Here is a 26,882-nt window from a genome sequence, read left to right on the forward strand (position 1 = left end):
GGCGAGGGGTGGGGGTGGGGGGGTCTCCTGCTATTCATATCGGGTCGCAGGCAGTGTTTGAATTGGCCGCCCTTCTCTTTTGCCTCTAGCTTAATCGTGAAATTAAACATTCCCGCGCGCGTGTGCCAGCGAATGCATGACTTAAAGGCGAAGCGTTAGAACTATACACACAGCCCGATTGTACACCAGGAAAGAGCAAAGGCAGGAGGAGGCTTGCTTAGGCAGGCGTCCTCCAGGTGGAGCTTCTGGCAAAGACCATCCCGTGCAGCACACATTATATCAGCCCCGATCCCTTCCAAGCCCGCTCCCTGCAAGGAGGCTTCAGAACATGAGCCCTGCCTGGCCGGATCGCTTGCCTCGCCTTGCCTGCCCGAAGGGCTCTCTTGTTTTTTAGGCAGACGGTTTCACACGCCTGCCTTTCCCGGCCCCCCCTGCCCCGCCCCGCCTAGCCCACCGCGGGCGCGCCCCCGCGCTCTGCCGCGCCGTGCGTGCTCGCGCCCGCGGTCTGCAGGGTTCTCCTCGCCTCTGCCGCCCTCTTTCTTTCCCTTGCTCGGAATGAAGATGGTGGCGAGCGTCCGGGTGCAGAAGCTGGTTCGCCGGTACAAGCTGGCGATCGCCACGGCGCTGGCTATCCTGCTCATCCAGGGCCTGGTGGTGTGGAGTTTCAGCAGCCTGGAGGAAGACGACCCGGGAGAGGTAAAAGGGAAGGGAAGGGGGCAGCGGCCAGTGCCGCCGGGAGAGCGCTCGGATCGTGCCGGAAAGAGAGAGGGGGCGCACGGCCCAGGTTGGGGGGCGCCGCGAAGCAGCAGCAGGCGGAGGGAGACGGGGGCGCCTTGGAGGGGGGGTGTCGCTGCAAGAGGTGCACTCCCCCCTAACCGCTTGGTGGGGCTTCTGATGGGCGGCTGGAGGGGGGGGCTGGCTGTGGAGGTGATCTCAAAGTGGTGGTGCTTTCCGGATTCCCGCCGGCCGTCGGAACTGCTCTGTTTGCCTGCGCGATGATGATGATGCGTTGGCGTCCCCATGCATTAGGATCAGAGGGGATAGCAAAGGGAGTGCGGTGGGGTGGGGAGAGAGCTTCTTTTGAGGTGGGCTACCATTGCCACGGTATTGCGAGAGGGGGTGGAATGGTTGTGCATTGGGAATTGTGGGAGTTCGTGCTCGTGTGGCAAGGTCGGGACGATTCCGTAGCAAGTAAGAGCAGTTAGTAAGGGAATCACCTGTGTGTGATGCGAGGGGGCCGTGTTCTGGGCCTGGGGACTGACCGTCGTTGAATTAAATTTCGAAAGAGAGGGAGAAAGAAGGACGCCTCTCCTATGAAGGGTGCCCCCCCCCAGCCCTGTCTGAGGCATTTTTTCCTTCTTCTGAATTATGTGCCCGGAATGCAGTGGAGGTTTCCCCCAAGAAATTCGGAAGCAAATGTTACGAAGTTACTGAGAGGCTGTGTGTCTGGGGTGTGTGTGTGTGTTTTGCTATGGAAACAAGACATTGTTGTGATGCCTTAGGTCTTGCACTGACTGTTGAGAGAGCACTCCATTGTATGTGCCCATTTCGAAGACCTGGAGTAGCTGTTTAGATCAGATTGGGCATGGAACCGGCGGAGCAGTTGGCACATCTCACTGTGGGTCTTTTTATAATGAGCACAAAGGAACAGCCAGTCCGCCCTCCTCTTTTCTTACAGTGGTCACGCAAGGGGACTGTTAAGTAGAAATACCAGGGTTTGAGCTGGAGGCCTTCTTGGGAGGAGAGAGGGGCAGATCAGAGGAAGAAAACAAGACCTCTGTCTTATCAAGCAGTGGCCCTTTTTCTCTGTTTCAGAAATGTGGTAGAACAGGATGTGAGATCGCATTAGGCCAGGAGACAGTAAAATCTTGAACACAGCTTTCCTTGGCCTGGTGCCTCCTTGAGTGATGGATGGGTGACCACTTCCATCACCTCCAACCAACATGGCACCATTGTAGGTCCAGCACATCTAGAGGTCATCAGCTCAGGTAATGAGCTGTTGATTTAGAAGGACAGGAACTGATGGATTGGGAAATAACAAAGGATGTCCAAGAATGTTTTTGTTTTGCTATAGCTTGGTGTTGGGTTACCTATCTAGAGACTACCTTAAATTGCTCAAGAGAGTGAATGAATACAAAGTGAACTATCTGTATGTAGTGATTTGCCGTATTATTGTTATTGTTAGTTTTATTTATATGCCACATTTCTCCCAACAAGGGACCCAAAGCAGCTCACAACATTAAAAGTCACAGAATTAAAAACACATGTGATTAGGCATCCTTCAGTTTTGAGAGACTATGGTAACATGTTCTGTATGGAGGACTTGGAATAGCATCTAGTGTGGCTGAGGAGGCCGATTTGAGAGTGGCAATCCCTTCCACACTGAAGACAAATACAACCTGTCCCTTGTCCAGCTCCCTGATTTTGCTGGTTTTGGGACTGCCTCTTTGCCTCGGCCTGCTGAACAAGGGTCTCTTCATATTGGGAGATGCCAAGATGCACCGCCTGCCTCCAAGCTGAATGCTCAGATGTCAAGGTTTCTCATCTGTTGAGGTCCTTTCCTAAGGCCTTCAGATCCCGCTTGCAGACACCCTTGTGGTCTCCCTCTGGGGTGCTTTCCCTGCACTAATTCTCCATATAGGAGATATTTTGGAATCTGATCTTCAGCCATTCTCACAACGTGCCCAAGCCAACGTAAAGGTCGCTGTTTCAGTAATGTATACATGCTAAAAAATCCAGCTCGTTTTAGGACTACTCTAGTCCTAGAGTAAAAACACAGTAAGTTAAATATTAAAGGACAAATTAAACAATATATGATTATTAATTAAACAATTGTCAATCAAACATATGAACTTCACTATCCTTCCTGCAATGCAACAAAGGCTTTTCACACAAGTGATGTTTACAGGAGGCAAAACAGACATCCCTGTATCCCATGGGATCAACTGTTGCAGCCAGCCAGCTTGGCACAGGATAGTGGGTGATATTAAAGTTATTTAGGGCCATCTCTGTAAGTCAGTGCAAAATACTGACCTTTGGATTAGAATTCTTGTGGAGACTTGCTTTGGAAAGTGGCAATGAGCAGAAGGGGGCAGAAACAGGTTTCCTTTTGTATCTTCAAATCCAGAGTGAGGTGACTTACTAATGGTCCTCCAGAGCAGTGGTCCTCAACCTTGGGCCTCCAGATGTTCTTGGACTACAACTCCCAGAAGCCTTCACCATCACCTCTGCTGGCCAGGATTTCTGGAAGTTGAAGTCCAAGAACATCTGGAGGCCCAAGGTTGAGGACCACTGCTCCAGAGGATGTTGGAACTCCTGCCTCTCCACACCATTGGCTATGGCTGATGTGAAAATGAACAATGTCTAGACAACCTTAATTTAACCTGCTTCAGATGTAGGGGTTGCTGGCCTGTGGCTGGTAGGTATGGGAGGCAGCCTTACTATACTTCCATCTATGGCTCTGAAGGGCCAGTTCACATAAGTATTTACTTCTAAGGTTCCAAGTTTGAGCTGACTTGGGTTTCCCCCCTTGCTTCACTCAGGTCAGTTATGTACATACTGTATTCACAGAAATCGCAAACATGAGCGGACTTGTGGTCTGAATACACCTGAACTGTTCACAGTGGGAATCCATGTATTTACTGAAGGCATAAACTGGGGCTGGTGGTGGAAGCCTCTATCAAAGATCACTACTAAATCAGCCGTTAGTTATGAAATTAAAGAGTGGCAACATTAAAATGTTTTTGAAATTACCTCTTTGCTACATGTGAGAAATATAATCGAGCTGTATCATTCAGCTTGTTCTTGCACGAAATAGGCCTTGAGCAAACAATATAAATCATACATGTGTATAAACTGGAATAATTATGATTGCTCTGAAACAAAAATTGAACAGAAGCTCAACTTTTGTAAAGCTTCTGAATACTTGGACTACCGTGTGGTGTAGTCAGATAATCAAACTCCATATTGTATTATATATCCTGTCAAGACTTTCAATTTACTGTACAGTGGTGCCCGCTTAATGATTACCTCATTAAACGAGAAAACGATGTTTTAATGGGAAAAATTCATTTTACGATGATCGGTTCCCTGCTTCGGGAACTATATTTTCGCTTTACGATGATCAGAAAAAAGCTGATCGTCGGGTTTCAAAATGGCCACCCGCTGTGCAAAATGGCTCCCCCCGCTGTTTTCAGGACTTAATTTTCGCTGTACAGGCATCGGAAAATGGCCGCCCTATGGAGGATCTTCACTGGACGATTAGGAATGCATTAACCGGTTTTTAATGTTTCAATGTCCTCCCCCCCGCTTGACGACGATTTCACTCTACAGCGATTTCGCTGGAACGGATTAACCCCGTCAAGTGAGGCACCACTGTATAGCCATCCTAAGAGGATTTTCAAAGTATGTGAAATATGTGGAAAACCACCCAAGTGGTTTTACCAGTTCAACCACTCAGTGAGTTTCTATGACCAGACAGGGACCTGAACCCAGATTTCTCAAGTCCTTGTCTGTCATTCTAACCACTAAACCACTCAACTCTATGTTATCCTTCATTGATTTTGCAGTGTTTGGAGTCTGCATGGTTTTCCTCCATGTTCTTGATCATCTTTGGGAAAGTTTTCAAAGCCACACTGGGAGGCTTAACCGCCAGAGTCTGCTGACATACAGTTACATTTTATGTAAAAAAAAAAGCTTACTCAAACAGACAAATAGTCTTCCTGGTTTAGATCGTCTACATCCCTCCTGTGTCTACCACAGGAATCACTTAGATGGCACTTAAGTTATCCATGTGACCATCTAATTATGAAGAGTTTTGTTTTTCAGTCCTGGGTTTGGAAAATCAGATGTTATGAGAGTCTTTAAGAATATGTTCTTTAAAAGCTGAAGGGAAAGATCTTCTGAACCTCTCCACCCTGGTCCATAAATAGAATGCAGTCGGCCATTTGTCTCCAAGTTATACAAGAGTAGTCCAAGACATCCTGGTGCCTAAGATGAAGCAGCAAATGGTGTCTTTCCTCCTCCTCATGGTGCAGAATAACCAAAGCTAGTTATTATTCAACATGACACCCCACACCATCAGAAATACACAGACACACACACAGACAATAATTCATGAGCAACAATTAGCTACATTTTCATTACACCAAAAATCTGCTGTAGAACACTGTAGTCTCATTCCACCTAATGGTAGGAATGAGTCCTGCGATTCTGTGAATAAAGTATAACGGACATTCGGTTCAGAAGAAGACACAGCATTGCTAAGGTGTTTGAAGGAATATGAGCCCGTTAACGAATTCAGGGAAGCTTGAGTGCAACGAGTGTGTCTTCCTGACTAAATACAGCTGCTAAGACACACTAATGGCAAGGTATAATATTACCATTGGATTCTTCCACAGAAATTTCTACTATCCAGATTTCCCCTGGTTCTTCACACACACACACACACACACACACACACACATGCCCAGCTTAGCAGGAACCTTGGTGTCCATCCAAGTGTATATCGTTGCGCATTCTTTGGTGTATAAAGTACCACAAGACTTTTTGTTGGTTTTGCTGTAGTGCTCAGAAGTCTCATTTCAGGAAGTGCTACTGAATTTAATTTGAATATTCTGATGTTATTGTTCTAGTATGTTGTGGAGTGTCTCTTACACACATGCAGCTCTTGATCTGGGATTCTTTTCATGATATGCAAAAATGCTCATTTGGTATATTGCAAGCCACAGATTTGTATGACTTATCAAAAGAGATAATTAGGGTTTCTCTATTAGCTTTCTAGTTCCCCCTTAAAACAGCTGTTTTTCAGGTTGGTCCTGGTTTGTAAAGCTTCCTCTCCTTATCTGTTTCCTTTTGCTTTCCTTCCTAACTTCCTAAGGTTCTGTTTTTCAAAGAAAGTATCTTGAAAGATAATAGGCAGGCTGTATAGGCTGGAGCTGGGGTGGGCTAAGAGGTGAAGAATCAGTACAGAATCTAAGTCAGAACACTTGGGCCACGCTGTTCACCGACTGCAGAAGTGCTGTGGCGAGGGCCCGAGGACGAGAAAAGGACACTGACCCTTTTGGAAGAACCCTTTAAAGTGCCTGTAAAAGAGACAAGGATCCGGCACATTATACCGGAATGAAAGAGGTGCTGCTTTTGCCGATAGTAAAGGGTGACCTTTTGGTCCCTTTTTCATATCCTAGCAGGTCACAATAATATGAAGGCCTTTGTCCAAAACATAGAACTATAAGAAGGCGATCTTTTTCAGGATTACATATTTTGTGGGAATACAGTGGGGTCTCGACCTACAGAATTAATCTGTATTGGAACAGAGTCCAATACATGCATTCCCCATAGGAATGCATTGAAAACCCATTAATCTGTAACCCGCCCAAGAAACCCCCCCCCACACACACAAAATTAAAAATAAGTTTTAAAAATAACCTTACCTTTCTGAAGTCTTCAAGGAGTCCCCCGCCACCGCCATTGCTGCTGTTGGAGGGCTCTGGCGCGGCTGCCGGAGGCCTCTCGGAGCTCCCTCGCGGCAGCCATCAACGCTGCCGGAGGACTCTGAGGGCTTCGGCACCGCTGCTGGAGGCCTCTCGGAGATCGCCCCGCCACCGATAGTGCTTCAGAGGCACTATCAGCGGCGGCGGGGAATCCAAGAGGCCTCCCAGGGTGGGCAAAATCCAGGAGTCCAAGCATAGCTTGGGTTGCTCGGCGTGGCGCGGCTCCCAGCGGCGACGGCAGGCAGGGCTTCACCACCATGGGAGGCAACTCAGAGGTCCCCAGCCGTCGATAGTGGCTCTGAAGCACTATCGGCGGCAGCAGGGGACCTCCGAGATGCCTCCCATGGCAGCAGAGAAGCCCTGGAAGGCATCCGGAGGCACGGCCTACGGACTAGAAGGGGGAGGCGGGGAAAGCACCGAATTGGAATTGGGCGCTTTCCCCGCCTCCCCCTTCTGATCCGTAGGTCGATTCTCCGGCCGCAAGTCGAAGTAAAATTTTGCGGCCGGAGAAGTCCGTAGGTCGAAAAGTATGTAAGTGGAGCCGTTCGTAAGTCGAGACTCCACTCTATGTTCTTTGCTTACATTGGGAGTGGGTGAGGGATCATGGGAGTTGTAGTCCAGTTCATCGAGAGCGTACCAGACTGAGGAGGGTTAAGCTGAAACTATAATGCCTGAGAGGCCGAGGTGGTTACCTTGTGCACTCAAGAGTCCCCGCTCTGGAATAAGAGAGCCACCAACAAAGGATGCGGCTCCCCTCCAAAAACATGCACACTTGGCACTAAGTCCCATTACAGTTAGCGTGACATGTCTGAGTAAACCTGATTGCAGTCTAGTTGTCGTGGCTTCGGATGCTTGAAATCTGTCTAGGTCACATGGCTTGTCTCCTAAAAGATTATTTGCTCAGTGTGTTTGAACTGGGAGAGATAAGAAACACTTCCATGAATACTTAATGCTAATTTTATTTATCTCTGAGTGCCTTCTAAAAGGAAATTAGAGTCTCACAGTAATACTACATCCTAGTGCACGTTGAGACATGGAAGACATTACGAAACGATGAAAGAAAAATTGCCATTCATTTAGTCAACAAGTGTGTCAAACTGTTCTTGGAAGTATTCAGAGCCTTTATATTGTTTATAGAAATTTAGCTGGATGCAGTTTATTAATTGTGTACCTCTGATGGCACATTTGCAGCAGACACCCCCCCGACACAAATCTCAAATCAAGGTGCAGAGTACAGTGGGGTCTTGACTTGAGAACTTAATCCGTATTGGAAGGCGGTTCTCAAGTCAAAAAGTCTGTAAGTCAAGTCTCCATTGACCTACAGTGCATTGAAAACCCGATTAATCCCGTAACAGGCCGTTTTTGTTCCATTTTGGTTTTTTTCTGGTCTGTAAGTCAAATCTCAGTCTGCAAGTCAAACCTAAATTTTGCGGCCAGAGAAGTCTGTAACTCAAAAAGTCTGTAAGTCAAGCCATCTGTAAGTCAAGGGTCCACTGTACCCAAGACCTGTTGAGCTATTTACATCAGTAAACAATAAACAATTTGGGGTCAGGCTATCTAACCTATCTCTTTCTCTAATATAGAAACGGCAACTGCTGGTTTCCTTGGAGGAAGTCTTGCTCGTTGCCCTATAACCTAGAGATAGTGTCTGGTGGCAGTCAGAGAGCTTTTCCACAGAAGTGTGCCCCCCCCCAGAATGCCCTCTCCACTGTGTTTAGGAAGCACCACGAGCCCATTAAGACCACCTTTTCTATTCAGGCTTTCCCAAGCATAGTTGTATTACTCCGTTTCACAGCTTGGTTCCAATGCATTCAGTTGAAGGCATAATGTTGGAATTGGTGGCGTTGAAAATTGTGGCTTAAATATTTTAAGAATAATCATCTTGGAACTACAGAGCTGGAAGGGGCCCTATGGATCCTTGAGTCCAGCCCTGTTAAGGGGGGCACAGTGAGGAATCAAACCCACAACCTCCTAAACTACTGAGCTATGCAGCAATTTTAATTGATTGTTATATTAATGGATGAGTTAAGGCAGGATCCAGTTCAAATTCCTGTGTGTGCATGAACACAATTGGAGAAGGGGCTGCTGCGTAGTAGAGCGGGCCTGGTCACTCACTCATGCAGGTCTGCAACTGGGCACACGACCAGCCCCTTCCACGTTGCAGCAGCTACTTCCAAGATTGTCATTACATACACACACAGAGAACACCATTTAGACACTCCCCTGTCTGCTTTGTATCTTAGGGTTTGCATTTTAATGTTTTGAAATAAAATACAGTATTTGTTGTACAGGGCTTTGAGGTATTCTCTAACATGTGAAGGATATAGAGGCGAATGAGGTGACTTTTGAAGATAAGGATTGTAATTCCTAAGGAAGAAAATTCCTATCCCAGAGACACCTCAGTCTCTGCCTAGAACCAGCCCTTTTGAGGTCTAGCTGCTTGTTAGATCTTAGTTTAGAAGAAAGGAGATCGGAGAAGAATACGTGAGTTCTTCTACAGGTCAAGAGACTTGAGAGCTACAACTTTGAATACCATTGATGCTTTCGAAGCAGATCATTGAACATTTAATTTGTTCATTGTCATTAGGGATGCTTTTGTATCTTCCTGAGGTGACAGTTTTACCAGAAGTATAAGGAAGGAGGAAAATATATTTATTTGTCTTCATCCTTTGTTTTCTTGTGTGAATATTTCCTCATTCTTACATGCTCTTCAGGACAAGAATTAAGGGATTTCAGTGGAAAGAACAAGGGCTGTGAGTCAGTGGTGGTTAACATGTGCAAAACGTTCTTCATCTGATCTCTGCTGTCTCTGGGGTGAGGAAATATTTTTGTCTGTGTGATACCCCAGAGAGCCACTTCCAGCTGTGTTGGAAAACTGTGGGCTAAACAGACAAATAATCAGATCCAGAGCTTGAGAAAGTCACTATCTGGACTGTGATTTTGGACCATGTTTGTCGGAATTGTAGTCCAAAAAAGTAGGTTTTCAGATTTTTTTTAAAAAAAATTGAATATGTTTTTATTTTTTAAATTAACGATATTCATCAATATGCAAATTCATATGTTTCTGTACCCTTCTTCCCTCCCAATCTTCTCTTTCCCATTCCTTGCAAAAAGGATCATATCCAAAATCTTGTGACGAGGCTTTCCTGGGAAAATTGTAGATCTATTCCAAGTATATTATGAAGACCAATAAATCCTGTATGCTTCTGGGAGTCCCTTATTATCTGTTTCATTCATAGAAACTATAAGAGTGCCAGTCTGTTGTAGAAGAATCCAAGTGCTTTACCCTTTTAACTATACGCAGTTTGATGTTTAATTTTCCCTGCAGTGCTCTTTGCCACACTCTAAAATTCCCTGCTGTGACTGATACCCCCTGCATATTCTTCCATCCTTTGGCTATAGTTTGTCTGGCAGATATTAAAAGGCGAGCTATTAAGGGTTTATGCAAAATTCACTCATTCTCCCCGAACAACAAGGGAAGAAGTGCTGGTTCTGGGGATTTAGTAATTGACTTCTTTCTAATTTTGTTTATTTCATTAAATAGCTCTTCCCACAACTGGTCCACTTTTTATGCAAAACCACCAGTGGTGTTGAAATATGGCCCCTTTTGCTTACGGCCTCTCCCACCCATTGGTGACATTGCAGGGTTGATGTGTGAGAGCCAAAGGGAAGCCAGATAACCATTTTTGGAGTATTCTCAACATTGTCTCCCTAGCAGTAGTGTAACCTACTTTATAGAGAAACGTTTTGAAGTTGATTTGTTAAGTCCCTTTTCACATAAAGTAACTTTTCCAAACTCTGATCTGACCTCCTATATGACACCTTCCTCTGTTTCCTAAGCCAGCAGGTGACATTTCTAAGCACCACCTTCACATACAAAGCCCCAGAAGCCCCAGCTTCTCCAGTTAAGGCCTTCGCATTTTTGCTTGGAACTCAAAGCAGCCGTTTCGAGCTTTTGCGGAATTTTCCATTTAGCTTCTGAACAGACAGTGTACAGGGTCTGTTTTCATACTGGAAAGTCCCATGTTTTCTCTTTCTGTTCTGATGGTTGTGAGGAAAGAGCTTAAAGGAAGGAGAGTGACCAGATGCAAAAGAGGACAGGGCTCCCTCTGTGCTTAGAGACTTGCGCAGAAAAGGGAATTTCAGCAGGTGTCACAGGAAAAGCTGTACAGTACTTGATGAACTGTTGTTTTCTACACAATTAGCCTTGCCTTAGCCAGTTTTGTATCTGGCCAGCATGGTGGTGCTGCAAGGTCAGAAGGCCTGCAATCTTAAGATTGAATCCTCATGACGGAGTGAGCCCCCCGTTGCTTGTCCCAGCTCCCACCAACCTAGCAGCTCGAAAGCATGCAAAATGCAAAAATGCAAGTAGATAAATAGGTACCACCTCGGTGGGAAGGTAAACGGTGTTCCATGTCTAGTCGCGCTGGCCACGTGATCACGGAGGATTGTCTTCAAACAAACATTAGCTCTATGGGTTGGAGACGGGGATGAGCACCGCCCCCTAGAGTTGACACGACTGGACAAAATTGTCAAGGGAAACCTTTACCTTTTTACCTGTTTTGAAACAGGTAGGCAACGATTGCTAAATGTCTCAGAAGGCAGGAGAACGTGGAAAGATTCACAGTGACCAACAAGCAGGATAACATAATTTTTTTCCACTTTATTTGTTTCTCCTAATTTTTTATGGGCCTCGTGGCGCAGTGGTTAAACCGCTGTACTGCAGCTAAAACTGTGCTTACGACCTGGGGTTCAAATCCCAGGTAGCCGGCTCAAGGTTGACTCAGCCTTCTATCCTTCCGAGGTCGGTAAAATGAGTACCCAGCTCGCTGGGGGGGCAATGTGTATCCTGTATAATTGTAAACCGCCCAGAGAGTGCTTGAAGTGCTATGGGGCGGTATATAAGCAGCATGTTTTGCTTTGCTTTGTTCTCCTGGGGCTTCAGGTGTTCAATCTGTGAGTGAAGCTGGGAGATAGTCTGCTTAGCTAGGATGGTTTGGTGTGTGTTCAAGCTGACTCCTCAAAGAACTCTGTTTAGCCTCTGGCCATACGGCCTGTGAGTGGCAGGCACAATGAAGCCTTTGGATGTGCAGGGCCTCATGCACTTGCCAGGAGCCAGGCCTTCTGCTATTGGTTGCTCCATTGGAATCTCAGCCTGTATCCCTGCAGATGGTCTCAGGGAATCAGGCCTAGATTGGATTATGGCCACTCTTGGCTCTGTTAGAATCTCTGCTCCACTGCATGCAACCAGTCTGCACACACATGTTGCTGTTCTGGGTACTGTGTGGGATGCATAGTTCTCCGAGAATCCACACTTTGTAACAGGAACAAAAGTGTGGGACATCTGTCAAGCTAATTGCTTTGGACTAGATTTCACATCTCCACGTGGCCATGAAGCTTGTTGAGGGACCTTGGCTCAGTCGCTCTCTCTCTCTCAAGGAAATCTTTATAAAACGGGGCAGAAATTTATGGAAGATGCCTTGTGCTCTGTGGAGGAAAAGTGGAATAAAAATGTAACTGTTGATTTATAAACATGGCTCTCATGTGCTCCCTCCACCATTCTGATAGATTTGAGAAAGATTTTTGTGCAGGACCCACAAGAGCCCGAACAATGAATGGATGCAAATGGTTTTTCAATCTTAGAAACTCTGAGTAGACGTGGAAAAGGCCATTCATTAATTGCCTTGTTACTGCAAAGCACTGGCTTTTGACCACAGTTCAGACAAAGCATGTGAGGTTAATTTAAGATAAATGAGTTTGAAATGATAGGTTTAGACTTAATAGCTTTTAGAGAGGATCATGTACCCAAATTTCCTGGAGTGGGCTGTAAACCAGCTCAGACAGTAGATTTGGTTTTTCTAATGTTTTTGGTTCTATAGAAACAGTTCGTATTTCTTTTGTAAATTTCCCAAACTGGGGGCAAAAGGCAAGAGCAAGCCAGGAGATGTTCTTTGTTGGGAGGGAAGAAGGATGTGCAACAATGAGCTTGACAGAGAGTGGCAGAATGAGAAGAATCTTCTGCTGAACCGATCGCTTGCAACTCAGGAGAGTTTATGATCGCACTTGCTGTTTAGGATTCCAGCACCCTCCGTAATCTGGTGACTAAACCCAGTGACTCACTAGGCAGACAAAGAGTGGAAGGAGTTTGGGTTTCTTTCTTCAGGTTGACTAGTGAAGCTGCACATGCAGGTAAAGGAGGCTGTAGGTTGGAACAAAGGTGGAACAACCAAGTGCCCTCCAGGTGTTTTGAACTACAGGTCTTCATACGGCCATGCTTCATATGGGTCTTCTGGGGCTGTAGTCCAAAACATCTAGATGATAGACTGCTCACCTCTGAACTAACTATTAAAGCTGGGGCCACAGGATCAAGTGAAATGGAGTCCTTAACTATGCTGCTTCAAGTACCCAGAAGTGAGATGTAGCTCAACCTGCAACACCTAGCAAACAATTTTCAGCCTGATTTTTCAAGCAGGGCATCAGCCTGGCCAGCCAAGTGTGGCAATAGAAGACTTACAATGTGTTGTTGAGGATAATAAGGTTTGCTAAATCCTCAAGACTGCTTCCAGCCGTTACAGGAGCAGAATGAGAAGCTTGATCTTGGTCGCAGCTGCATGATGGGGCCTGTGCCTTAGTTTTGTAGCAGGGCAGATGCTCTGCATCTGAAGGGTGTGTTGTGTATGTGTGAGTGTGTGTCATACATTTAATCCCAGTATCTTCTTAGGACCCCCCAGTTGATGGTTTGCAAAAGACCTTCACTTGAGACTCTGGAGAGTTCACAGTTGCCAGAGGCAGTTCTGTCCAAGATTCACATGCCCACAGTTGAAATGTGCCTTGACAGATTTCAGTCCTGCCTACATGAATGGGCATCGAAGTAAGCTCTGACAGTACAAAGGTATGGGATATCGTAAGGCACAGTGGGGAGCATAGTTGATCAAATAGGTTGACTCTGCATGTGGAGACTAGAGGTACAGATCAGTCTTATGAGGCCATCTTTGGTGGATGGTTTAACTAGCTAAGCTTCACTCATCGGTTGCGTCGCAACTGCAGCCAGTTCCGTGTGCTTGGCAGAGAATGTGCAAGAGGGCGAGGAGAGAGGGCAAATCGGAGCATGCCGGTTGCACAAGCAGCAGGGAAGCTACTCGGGAAGGGACAGGCTTGGCCGAGAAATTCTGCAGAAGCGTGAAATAGGGGTTGAGAGAAATGTATTTTCCTTCCTCGGTGGCTCTAGCAGAAGGAATTGCTTTGGCACCACACGGCAATTAGGAGCCACTGAGTTCATTAACTGGCAGCTGAAGGAAGGACGAGAGCAGGAGGGATGTGCTCTCACCTGTCACGGGCTGGATTAAGAGCTCCTTCTGGGAGAGATGGATCTGCCTGCAGCCGCATCTGCTGTTGCTATTTAGGAGGCCTGTCCTTAATGCTCAAGCATGCATGGGGGAGGGAGGGGGGAGAGGGAACAGCAGACAGGTGTTTTGGCAGCTTTGCCTTGTCACTCCCTTTTCCAGGTCGAATGCTGGGGAGAACTTCTTTGTCCTGAAGGGCATCTTCCTTTGGAAGGAGGATGCGGTGGCCATTTCCGTGGGAGGGGAGGAGGGACGTGGTACAGAGCAGAAACATGGACACAGGCACAGATGCTGCTGGAAGAGTTCAGGTCCTAGAGTAAAGGAAGTACTTTTGCTTCATGGAAGCAGGCTAGAGTCAGGCAGGCAGGCAAAATATATTGTGGACTGCAGGCGCACAAGCGTGTGTCTCCCTACTTTTTCAACCTGTATATGGAACCTTGGGTCCCCAGATGTTCTTGGACTACAACTCCCAGAAGCCTTCGCCACTCGCTGTGCTGGGCCGGGGTTTCTGGGAGTGGCAGTCCCAAGAACAGCTGGGGATCCAAAGTTGGGGACCACTGCTCTAGCAGCTGCAGGGATGGCTCTGCAGGTATATGTGGATTTGAAGGAAGATATGACAATGTCACTCATCCTTGGCTCTTACCTCCTGAGTGGAGAAAACAGGTTTACACGTCCCTGAACAGATGGCTCAGCCTGGTGACTAATGAGCTGTTATCTCTGCTAGTTCTGGCCTTTTCTCTCTCTTCCTAGCAAGACATGGAAACCTGAGCAAGTTTTTGATTTTTGCTTCCCTTTTGCCTGTTCACAGACAGAGTTCCTAGTTGGGGGAAAAAACAAGAACAAAAAGCAGCACTAGACTGAGTTGATAGCTGACCAGCTGGACATGAGTGAAAATTGGAACGGTGCCTTCCTGCCGATGGGGCAGCCAGGCTGGCGAGCAGGCTAACATTTTCAATAGACCAAAATGGATATTCATGCAGCCGGGTTCATCTGAATTGGTTGAAATTCATTCTTAACCTCTTGTATCACAGTCTCCACAGGGGCGTGTTTTCCAGGGTCTGTGTACTTCTAAAATTCCCTCAAAGATCCAATTCTTGTATCCTAAGGTGAATGATTCTCTTGGCCTCCTGAGAGACCAAGCACCCCAGCTACGCCTTGGTGTAGCATCCCTTCCGTGTGATGGTTTTCATGCCAGATGAGAGCTGCAACATGAGGTGAGGGGCCTTTGGCCCTTCCCTCATGGGAGCTGGAATCCAAAACATCTACAGGACCTCATATTCCAGAGCCTGGTTATGTTATTGGCAAAAGGAGAGGAAAGATGTACCACTTTAAGGCTAATCATTTTATTTCCATGTGAGCTTTTACAGATACACACACAATTTATTTAATATCTGTCATGTGTTTACACAAAATACAGACAAAGCTGGCACTTTGTCTATTATCTGTATCCTCACCTGGTCATGAGGAGATATATATATATCTCCTCATGACCAGGTGAGGATACAGATAATAGACAAAGTGCCAGCAATTTGTTAACATAGGAATGGGCCTCTCAAGGAATAAATTACTAATACTGTAGATTGTGGGCAGGGCAATAGCTGCAGGCCTGGTGGATTTGGCTGTCATATGAATGCAAAGAATTGTTACAGTGTCAGAGGCTGGGAAGGGAATCATCAGTTTTATTTACCTATATGATATTGAAGGCTAGGTCATTAATATAAGTAGTGCACTAAGAAGCCTTGGTCTTTGTAGAGGCCCTTAGAGGTGCACTGGAACTTTTAAAGGTAGTCCTTTTCTGTTGTCTTCTCAGTTTACAAACGGAAATCCATTGAAAATAATGCCTTGGTTTACGATTTTTTTCTGCAGTACAAAGGAAGTTTCTCGAGGATGCATTGTGCCTGGAGGTTTATACCGACACCCCCGTTCCTATAGCAAACCGCTTTCCAGTTTACAAATTTTTCGCATTACGTAACGTCCCAGAGAATGCATTAAATTCGTAAACTGAGGTACTACTGTAATTATGAAGAGAGAGCACAGTGTATCCATTTGTGACCACCTATGATTTCAGTAAATACTAATCTGAAGGCTGGTGAGGTGAACTTAACCATCCCATAGCAATACAGTTGAGATTCAGCGGCAGTCTTCAAGAGCCTTGAACCTCGCCAATGTAATTATAACTGAGGTGGTGTGAATAATCATGTTCATTTTCAGGGCTGCACGGATGATGCACATCCAAAACGACACTGCTTTGGAGGCTGTGTCCATGTGAACAGACACGCCTGAGGCTTTATTACAGATTAGTGTCCTTACATTGCACATTTTCCCATCAGTGTAGCGGGGAGGGAGGGGGGGAGATATATCTCAAGTGGAAGCAAGATGCTGAAGAAATCATGTTTGGTTTTAAGTGACTTGACACTTCCAAATAATTCACTCTGTTTCTTACACATCAATGTCAAGTATGTAGATGTTGAAGAACTTCACAGCTAGCCCTTCGGTGGCCACCACGGAGATTGCCACCCACAAACTCCACTTTAAACATTGTCTTTATATGGATGAGAAGTGCCTTCAAGTGGAGTACAGTGTGTTCCCTCTGCAGCAAGAAAGTGTGGCAAACCATGCCGGAGAAGTGAGAATCCAAGTTAAATAGGTGGGAAGTGTGAAGGTGGATAAAATTGGGTGGATCAAACCAACATGTATAAAATGAGCAACTCTTCAGCTCCTTGGATATGTGTGTGTGTATGTTTGAAAGAGGCAAGTTTAAAAATATTACAAATCCCTCATCCATTGCGATCAAAGATGGGCACAAACGGCTTTTTCGGCAGTGTGACACCCTTTGTTTACCGCCTGTATAGCTGCTCTGTTTACCTTCCAGCGGGCGACCACTCAGAGTCAGCACTTAGAGGAGTTAGGGCAGGGAAGCCTGGGTGCTGCCTTGGAGTGGGCACCCACCAAAGGAGGTGGGGCACTGAAACATGGATCAGCTGTTGGGCCAGTAGATGAACCACACCACACCAGTAGATCGTGCTCATCTCTAATTGCCAGCAAACAAAGGTTGGGTAAATCTGCACAAGTGGCCACTACCTGGGAGTTTACTGATACGTGTACGAACCATAGCTGCACACCAGACCTGGCACTTCGCCATAACTAGTCCTTTAACTGTTCTGTAGTTGCATCATGGTACCTTCAGCTGAAAGGGAACATGGTGGAGCTGGGGGCTAAACCGCAGAAGCCTTTGTGTGCTGCAGGGTCAGAAGACCAACAGTCGTAAGATCGAAACCATGCGACGGAATGAGCTCCCGTCGCTTTGTCCCAGCTCCTTGCCAACCTAGCAGTTCGAATGCATGTAAATGTGAGTAGATAAATAGGTACCACCTCGATGGGAAGGTAAAATGGCGCTCCCTAGTCACGCAGTCCACTTGGCAACGGAAACTGTCTTCGGACAAGCGAAGGGAAATAAAAAGAAATAATGGGAAATAAAAGAAATGGGACTGAAATATCTATTTGTTTATCTATTTATTTAAAATATTTTGCCCTGCCTTTCTCCTGAGAAAGGACCCAAGGTGGCTTACATCATTAAAAGACAATATTAAAGCTAAAACCAGTGATTTCCCCCCCAAATATTAAGCAAATAGTTATCATTATATTAAGAATGTTAGGTAAAGCATTACTAAAATAGACTTAGAAGCAACAACATTCAAACTGTCTCATTTTAAAACCTGTCACAGACAGTCTGTCAATGAGGGAAGGCCTCCCTGAAGAGAAAGGTCTTTGCCTGCTTGTGGAAAGACAGCAAAGATGGGGCCAGACTGGCCTCTTGTGGGAGGGAGTTCCAGAATCTGGGAGCAGCGACAGAGAAGGCCCTCTCCTGTGTCCTCATCAGATGCACCTATGAGGGTGGTGGGACCTAGAGAAAAGTGTCCCCTGATGATATTAAGACCTGGACAGGCTCATAGAGGGAGAGACAGCCTTTGAGATAGTTTGGATCTAAGCTGTTAAAAGCCTTTAAACTTTTAAAGGTTGAAACCAGCACTTTGAATTCTGCCCAGAAACGGATCGGTAGCCAGTGGAGCTGCCGTAACAGGAGGGGTTATGTGATCCCTGGGACCAGTCACCAATCTGGGATGGAGAGTTTTGGACCCACTGAGGTTTCTGAGCACTTTCCAAAGGCGGCCCCCCATAGAGTGTATTATAGTAATCCAGCTGGAATGTAACTTAAGCATGTTTCACAGTGGCTGGATCAGACTTCTCCAGGAACAGGTGCAGCTGGCACTCTAGTTTCAACTGTGCAAAGGCACTCCTGGCCACCGCCGGAACCTGGACATCTAGGCTCGGAAATAAATCCAGGAGAACATTTAACCTGTGCATCTATGTTTTCAGAGGGAGGGCTTTCATTGGGATCCAGGTGTGAAAGGAGTGGCTTGCAGGCTTTTCGCATGGCTGTTTCTTTGGCACAGATACCTCCTTTCCCCCAGATTGGCATGTTAGAATCTCCCCCCAGGTATTGCTAAACCAGTTAGATAACTCTGCCACCTTTTACGTTAATGAGGGCGAATCCTGCTCCTGCGGGAGGAGCAGGAAAAGGAGAGGAGGCACCTCCACGGCTTCCTCTTATCTTCACTGATGGGATACTGAGTATGTGAGGAACCAATTAAATCTGAGTCCAGACACAACATAGGCCACATGCAGATCCTTCTTTCTGTAGAGCAGAGGGGAGCTGCTCCCCGTTATGGAAGTGAGCCCTGGTTCTGCATGGTAGTTATGAACGTTACGCGGAAGCCTCGCTGTGTTCCTGTAATTGCCTCTCCTTCCTCGCATCTTGTACAAGGGGATGGAGCCTTGCCGTTGACCCTCGGTCAGCTGGCAAGCTGTGTCGGATCCAGTCAGTTTCGCTTCTGAGAAGATTACGGTTACTTTGTAGTGGGAGAGATTCCCGCTGTTCCTTTTGGGGGGGGTGTATTAATTTTTTCCACTTGGTCTAATGCAGAGAGAAGGGAAAACTGCATACAGCCCAAAGCAAAATGTGTTGGGGAAAATCTTCTTGAGATGTAGCTGCGGAGGATGATACTCTGTTAAGGGACAGGCTGTGGTGCACATTTCCATTGAGGCAAGCTACTGCAAAGTCAGTGGGGCTTGGAATGAACATGCATTGTATCTATAGGCAGAACAGTATCCGAAAAGAAACACTCTTTATATATTTTCAGTCCAGTTTCTTCCTGATGGATTCTTGATCACGCTTCGCCACCTCTGCTCTGTCCCTCTAACCACTTCACCACATTGTCTGTCTATGTAGGTCTCCCTTTAAAATTCTAAGCTCTCTGTTCAAATAAACATAGCAGAAGCCTACATCTGATTGCTTGTCCCAACTGGAGCAGATGCATTGAATCCTTTGCTGAATGGTAATTTAGCATTTATGTAAATCCCATTGATTCAATGGGTCTGTTATAGTAGGGATAGCTATTGGATTTAGGCCATGGTATTCAGCATATGGGGATGTGGTGGTGCTGCAGGTTAAACCGCAAAAGCCTCTGGGCTGCAAGGTCAAAAGATCAACAGTTCCAATCCACACGACAGAGTGAGCTCCCGTCACTTGTCCCAGCTCCTGCCAACCTAGCAGTTCGAAAGCATGTAAAATGTGAGTAGATAAATAGGTACCACTATGGTGGGAAGGTTCCGTGTCTAGTCACGCTGGCCATGTGACCACAGAAACTGTCTACAGACAAATGCTGGCTCTACAGCTTGGAAATGGGGATGAGCACTGCACCCTAGAGTCGGACATGACTCTAGGGGGCAGGGACAATTGTCAAGGGGAACTTTACCTTTACCACGAAATTTCCACTGATTCAGTGGGCCTCCTCTAGTGCAATTTACTGTGTTGATCAACAGGATTTCAGTCATTGTCACATAACAATAATTTGACTTTAAAAGAGACATGGTGGCTCTGCGGATTAAACTGCAGAAGCCTCAGTGCTACAAGGTCAGAAGACCAGAAGTCGTGAGATCGAATCCACGCAATGGAGTGAGCTCCCGTCGCTTTGTCCCAGCTCCTGCCAACCTAGCAGTTCGAAAGCACGTAAAAATGTGAGTAGATAAATAGGTAGCACCTCGGTGGGAAGGTAACGGCGTTCCATGTCTAGTCATGCTGGCCATGAGACCACGGAAGATTGTCTTTGGACAAAACGCTGGCTCTGTGGATTGGAAACGGGGATAAGCAACACCCCCTAGAGTCGAACACAACTGGACAAAAATTGTCGAGGGGAACCTTTACCTTTACCTGTTCGGCATATATTTTATATGCCTGTGCACTTATAGGGTGCTGATGACATCCCATTCAATTTCTCCGTTTCAGCTGAAACAAGAGAGGAGGTGCACAACCTAAGCCAGTACCTGGATCTAATGATGGTTTGGATGAGGGATTGGTAAACTGAATCTTAATCCTAATAAGACAGATACCTTATATGAGTAGTTCCCACCTCTAAGAAGCAGGGAATTTATCAGTCTTGAACAGGGTTGGGCTTCCCATGAAGGAGGAGGCACATGGTTTGACTACATACCTGGAGCCATCATTGTCATTACAGACTTGCACAGCCTCTGTGATGGGACGTAGCTATTACCAACTTCAGCTGATACATCAGCAGCACTCTCTCCTGGATTAGGATAGCTTGGCCGTTGTGACTCAAGCACTTGGTAGTGTCACCAGTGCTTGGGTCAAGGTAGTGTAAGGGAATACACTTGGGACTTGCTCACAAGGTGTAGCTAGTGTGGAATGCAGCAGCCAGGTAGTTCTGTGTTAAGTAAGGTGCCTGGTAGTGCCCATATTATACCTGGGCTGAAAGAATTACATTGGTTACCAGTTTAGTTGCCAGGCCGTGTTTAAGGTTTTATTATTAAACTATAAAGCCCTAAACGACTTGGAACCAGATTATCTGAACAGCCTCTTTGCTTTGCCTGGTCCTGTTAGATAACTACAGCCCTCGGAAGAGACCCTTCTGTTCATGCTGTGACTTGCAGGGTGTGGAACAGAAGACATTCGCCATGGTGGCACCCTATTAAAGATGGGCATAAACTACAGTTTGTCAGTTTGTCCCAGTTCTGCACTGCACCCACACAGGTGTCCTGCAAGTGCTGTACACTCCCCTCTCCTCCCTACTCTGCATGCTCACCCATTCCTTGGGCAATGCGCGCTAACCCCCTTCATCTCCTGATAGCGACTGCCCACTCATCACTCACACTGCTCATGCTTCCCTCCTCCTCCAGTGTCTGCTCATTCAGACAGGGAGGTGGAGCAGAGAAGCCTGCTGTGTGTGGACAGCTGCCAGAGGAGGGGCAGGAGGGATGTGCAAGCTGTGATCAGTGAGTGGGCAGTCACACTGAGGAGGCAGGAAGGGAAGCACACATCACCTGGGGAGCAGGGAACGTGTGCAGAGGAGGCGAGAGAGGGGAGTGCTCTGTCCCTGTGGCAGGTCTCTTAAAATCTGTAGCTCTGTCAACTGAGATATCCGCCAGTGCTATTTATTGTTTTTCTTCTGGACCAGGCAGAAAAAGGGTGGCGCCACTAATACAGTTGTATAAAGATAAACTGCTTCCTCGGATGCTCTATGGTTTTTCAAATATTGCAATACTGGAAACTGTCCAACATAGTTTTTTTTAACCAGGACATTAGGAGTATCAATCTCTAGTTCCACAGCTGCAGTCTGATTTGAGACATTGTGCTCCTCCGTTGGTACTCTTGCTAAGAAAGCAGCCGTGCTGTTCTGCTTCAAGATGGTGTTCCACATGGCCTCACTGCTGTTCTCATCGGCCTTTGAAGAAATGGGAAGGGAATCCTGGGCAGCGAAGATATCCACAATTATACTGAAGCTGGGTTATTTCCGAGCCTTACCTCCACAGGAGAAATATGAGGCTGCCAAAGAAGATATTATTAAAAGATTATATGCTGTTGATAATCAAACTACATTGGCTGCCACTCTAATAGGATATGCAAAGACTTTTCTGTGCCTTTTGGAAATATGCCCCCATATTTGTCCCTTATTAGCTCACACAAGCTGAGACAATGGCTGACTAAATGCAGATTAAACTCATTGCAGTTGAAGGAGATTCAGGGATGTTATAGGGACCCAGGAGGTACAGGGAAATATTGCCCAGCAGGATACTTTAAGATGGAGGACATGGTACATTTTCTAACAGAATGCCCCTCTGTATGCATATTTGAGGGATCAATGTCTTAAACCCTTAACAATGGGGATCAAGAACAATTCCCCTTTATGTAACATTTTATTTTTGCAAGCTGGCACAGACTACTGTATATCCTATAGGACTGCTAAATTAGTTAAACGAGCCATGGAAAGACAGAGCTCATTGCCTGCTTCGCAAGCACATCAACTTCATTTCACAATTTTATACTTATTTGAGAATGCTAAATACAGTGATGCCTCGCTTAACGGGCGCCCCGTTTAACGATGAAATCGCATAGTGATTAACTTTTTGCGATTGCTTTTGCGATCGCTTTGCAATGTTCCCTATGGGGAAAAATCGTTTTGCGATGATTGTTATCCTGTTTCGCTTACTGATCATCGCGATGATTTTTAACAGCTGATCGGTGGTTCCAAAATGGCAGCTGGGTAAAAAAAATTGGCCACCCGCTGTTTTCTGGGATGGATTCCTCGCTTACCGGGCAGCGTAAATGGCTGCCGTATGGAGGATTTTCAGTTATAGGTGAGTCTGAAGCCCATAGGAACGCATTGAAGGGGTTTCAATGCATTCCTATGGGCTTTTTAATATTGCATAGTGACGAAATTGCTTTACAGCAATTTTTGCTGCACCTATTATCGTCGCTATGCGAGGCACCACTGTAATTGTTGCTGTTGTTAGCTTTTCTGATTGTTTATATATACTTATATTAGATGCCAAATACAGTTTTTAAAGACTGGTTTAATTTCTGCTCATGCCTACAGCCTGATTGGCTATGAAGCAATAAAGTAAAATTGTATAATTATAAAACTAAACAGTGGAGTTGAATTTTATACACACACCTATAAATGCAGTTTTTTCTCTGTATATTGTATAATACTGCACATCCTGCTTATGGACTCACTGCAATATTTTGAACCCTGGAAAGCTGAGAACATGTTTTGCCAGTTCTGTAAACCTTGCCATCAAAGTATCAAGATGCTGATAGTGGTGCCTCGCATAACGGGCTCCCCATTTAACGACAAATCCGCATAGCGATGATGTTTTTGCGATCGCATAACGATGTTTTCTATGGGGGAAAATCGCTTTGCGATGATCGGTAAGCTGTTTCGCTTGCCGGTTATCGCATAATGATGTTTTTTCCCCAGCTGATTGGCGGTTCCAAAATGGCCGCCAGGTAAAACAGGGACGGATTCCTCGCTTACCGTGCGCCCAAAATGGCCGCCGTATGGAGGACTTTCGCTTAAAAGGTAAGTTTTAAGCCCATAGGAACACATTGAAAGGGTTTCAATGCATTCCTATGGGCTTTTTAAATCCGCATAGTGACGAATCCGTATAGTGACGATTTTTGCTGCACTGATTGTCGTCGCTATGCGGGGCACCACTGTACTTTCTGGTTCAAAGCCGTGATCTGTAGCAGACAGCCTGTGATATAGGTAGCCAGTGTACTCTGGTACACTGAGCTGTTGAAATTCTAATATTCTTTAAGAAGGATGCTATCTATTTAAAAATATGCCACAAGGTAGTTCTGTGATAAGTCCCTGGATTAATTTTATCCTTGCCCTGTTTGTGTGTTTGTGTTTCCCTGCTTGGAATGAGAAGGGACGGAAGGCTCAGCTCTTTGAAAATGGAGAAGGCTCCAAGGATTCAGACAGCTCAGCAGGTCGGCGAGGCGGCTTGAGCCGGAAGCACGGACGATGGAGGAGCCGCCCAGACAACCCAGGCGTCCTAGTGGCCAAGGTGGTGAGAGCGGTCACAGTGAAACACAAGCCTGGGCGCCGATTCCCAGTCTATTTGGACTCCTCGAGTCAAAAGAACCTGACGGAGCTCGGGCCGGATGCCCAGTTGGCCGTGTTCCAGCAGGGGGACACGGGCAGCGTGGAAGGGGCGCCACAACCCACGGAGAACAACTTCACCCCTAAATGTGAGATCACGGGCAAAGATGCCTTGTCCGCATTAGCCAGAGCCATCAGTAAGCAGTGCCAGCAGGAGATTGCCAACGTGGTGTGCTTGCACCAAGCAGGGAAGCTTATGCCACGCTCTGTACCCCGGCAGTGCCAACTCTCAGGTAAGCCTAAATTAACTGTGAGCATGCCATTGATCGTTCCTCATCAGCATCCTCTATTTAGAGTGGGAATGGATGTTCTCAAGAGGTCCAGGAACTCCGCATATCCATTCCTGGATCTTGGTGGAGTACATTTATCCCCACCACTCTCACCCCACAATTTGTTTTTACCTAATTCTGGAGGTAATTGAAGGATAGCCACACAAAAATCCTCATCAAGGCAAGGCTAATGCTTTGCTGCTGACCTGAGAGTCATTTGCCCCACTGGGAATTTGGACCTTGGATTCCCTTCCCCTTGCTGCTCCTTTCTGCTTGGGTAGTGGCGACTATAATTTTTTAATTGTTGTTGTTGTGGATTTCATACCCCACTTTTCCACTACAGCGTGGTGCTCAAGGAGGCTTACAGACTTTGCAAAGCAATAAAAACAAGCTAAACAGATTTAACAGTAAAATCATTAATATCAAATGAAATCAACCTGACCATAAAAACCATTTAAACCGATTAAGCATGTGATCCCATTGTGTGATCCCTCTCGATCGCTTCAGGGAAAGTCAGCCCCGTGATCCAGTGGGATGACAGCAGGATGCTCCAGGCCTCTGTGAGCAACCCAGTCCGAATTGCCTACATGCTTGTAGTTCATGGGCGAGCCATCCGCCAGCTGAAACGCCTCATTAAGGCTGTGTACCACCAGCAACATTTCTTCTATATCCATGTTGACAAGGTAAGGTTAGTGGAATCCATCAAGCTGTGTTAATACCGCCTGGTACCAGGAGGGGGAGCTGTGGGAGCCAAAGACGGTGAGGTAACCTAAGAACTTGGAAAAGCTTCTTTTTTGAATGAAGCCCCGGGGGATTCTGGGAATTTTTGTTTTAAAAAAGATCACTTTAACAGATAAACCGAGAACACGCAGATCTGCCAGCATGCTTGTTGTTTTCCCTTCATGGCAAGAGCCTCTAGAGTCTAGAACACGGACCACTGTCCCCTGAGTTTTGTGTGTGTGTGAACTACGCACGCAGGAGGAGAGTGGTCCCACTGTCCCCTTTGGCTCTCTCAACAACACACACACCCTTAGTGACAGTAATTAGCAGTATAGGTGTGGCGGGGATGGGGAACCTTTGGCCCTCCCCATGTTTTGGCCCATGAGCCCACCCAGCATAGGCAACAGCAAAGGACTGTGGGAGTTTTAGGCCAAAACATCTGGAGGGCTGAAATTTCTCCACGTCAGAGAGAAGAAAGCCTAATACAAGCTCCCTTCAGAATTGTCTGGCATATACAAAGGAGTTGGGGCAGAAGAAGGTGCCATTTCTTTCCCTCTTGCATTCTGGGGAAGGAAAATAATTTTCTGTGTAGGGAACATGTGCCACTTCTTTTCTTTACCCAGAACGTAGCATGGAGGAAGAGCATGGACCATCCTTCGTGGTCTTCTACCAAGAACATGGGTTGCTGATTGTGTTTTACCATTCCTGTATGGCCAGGAATGGTAAAAAGGTGGCGAATAGACATCATCGTAGCTTTTTTGTGAACTGGTTTCAAAAAGAAAAACTGAAGCAAATTTTTTTTTAAAAAATAGAAGAAATGTAGCCTATACAGGTAGAGTGGCTAGGGGAGGGGCAAAATTGGTCACTGCGCCTGTTGAAGCTGCTCACCTTTGCTTTATAGAGATGCCTCTGCAAGGAGAATAAAGGATTGCGGTTTACTTTGTCATCAATAAAAGCTGGTTTCCAACTCCATATTTAAAATTCTTAACTATAACTAAAGTAAATGAGGCTAATTGGGCACCTTTGCATTGTTTCAGTGGTAGGATTGCAGAACTTGGAAATGTGGGGCAGAGACCAGAGGAGAATGGGCAGAGGAGCTAAGAATTTTAATAAGCAGTCCATCTCATTTTGCTTGTAGTTTTATTTATTTACTTATTTATTTATTTACAATATTTTAGCTACACCATCACCAGTGGCTTCTGGGGATTCTTAATAAATAATGCTTGCAACACAAAATTTTTGTTTATTTGTTAACTGTGAGGGAGAAAAACCTTGCAAATGAAAACAGACACACGGGATTTTCCACCACAACTTCCCTGTTTCTTGAGTGGATGCACGTGTTTCCCAAATAAGCCGCACTCCTCTTCTTTGAGACGTGTCTTCAGGACTCAAAGAGGGTCCTCGGTCATTTTCTCTCCTTCCCCGTGCCCCCCCCCCCGTAGCGCTCCATGTACCTGCACCGTGAAGTTGTGGAGGTGGCCCAGCATTACCCCAACATCCGGGTCACGCCCTGGCGCATGGTCACCATCTGGGGAGGGGCCAGCCTGCTGAAGATGTACCTGCGGAGCATGAAGGACCTGCTAGAGATGACAGACTGGCCCTGGGACTATTTCATCAACCTCAGTGCCACAGACTACCCTACTAGGTGAGGCGTGAGGGTGAGGGGAGTGCAAGCAAGCAGAGAAGCCAAAGTTCTGCCTCTCAAGGTGTGGCTGTTCAGAGGTGTTACATATTTGTTACAATGGTTACTGTTGTTTACTTGGTTTATATCCTGTCCTTCCTCATGGAACTGCAGAGCTACTGACGAGTCACCTAAAGCAGTGGTCCCCAACCTTTTTTTTTGGACCGCGGACCGGCTGACCCTCTGAGGAAGGCAGGGCACCCCCCCGTGCTCACGCGGGTACATGCACTCTCTCGGGCACATGCGTGAAGCAGGGGAGCGCACGTGTGCCCGCCAGTGCCGGCACAAGTGCTCCCTCACCCCTTCGCCCATGCACAGGAGCGCCTGCACGCGCACCTGCCTACCCATTTGCGTGG

General features: G+C 46.4%; 1 protein-coding gene across 2 annotated transcripts in view; it reads left to right on the plus strand.

Annotated features, from left to right (window-relative positions):
* The first annotated feature begins 481 nt into the window (after positions 1-481).
* XYLT2 (xylosyltransferase 2) overlaps positions 482-26,882 on the plus strand; it is a 40,501-nt gene continuing 14,100 nt past the window's right edge. The window contains exons 1-5 of one of the 2 annotated variants that reach the window (XM_078386074.1): positions 489-728; positions 21,945-21,955; positions 23,655-24,089; positions 24,633-24,808; positions 26,288-26,490. In XM_078386074.1, coding sequence (XP_078242200.1) covers positions 556-728; positions 21,945-21,955; positions 23,655-24,089; positions 24,633-24,808; positions 26,288-26,490 — 998 coding nt within the window. In that variant the 5' untranslated portion in view covers positions 489-555. Of the gene's footprint in view, positions 729-21,944; positions 21,956-23,623; positions 24,090-24,632; positions 24,809-26,287; positions 26,491-26,882 lie in introns of both variants that reach the window. The other variant, XM_072990601.2, reaches the window with a different exon arrangement.

Source organism: Pogona vitticeps, chromosome 2, assembly GCF_051106095.1.
Source record: "Pogona vitticeps strain Pit_001003342236 chromosome 2, PviZW2.1, whole genome shotgun sequence".
Taxonomy (NCBI): Eukaryota; Metazoa; Chordata; class Lepidosauria; order Squamata; family Agamidae; genus Pogona; species Pogona vitticeps.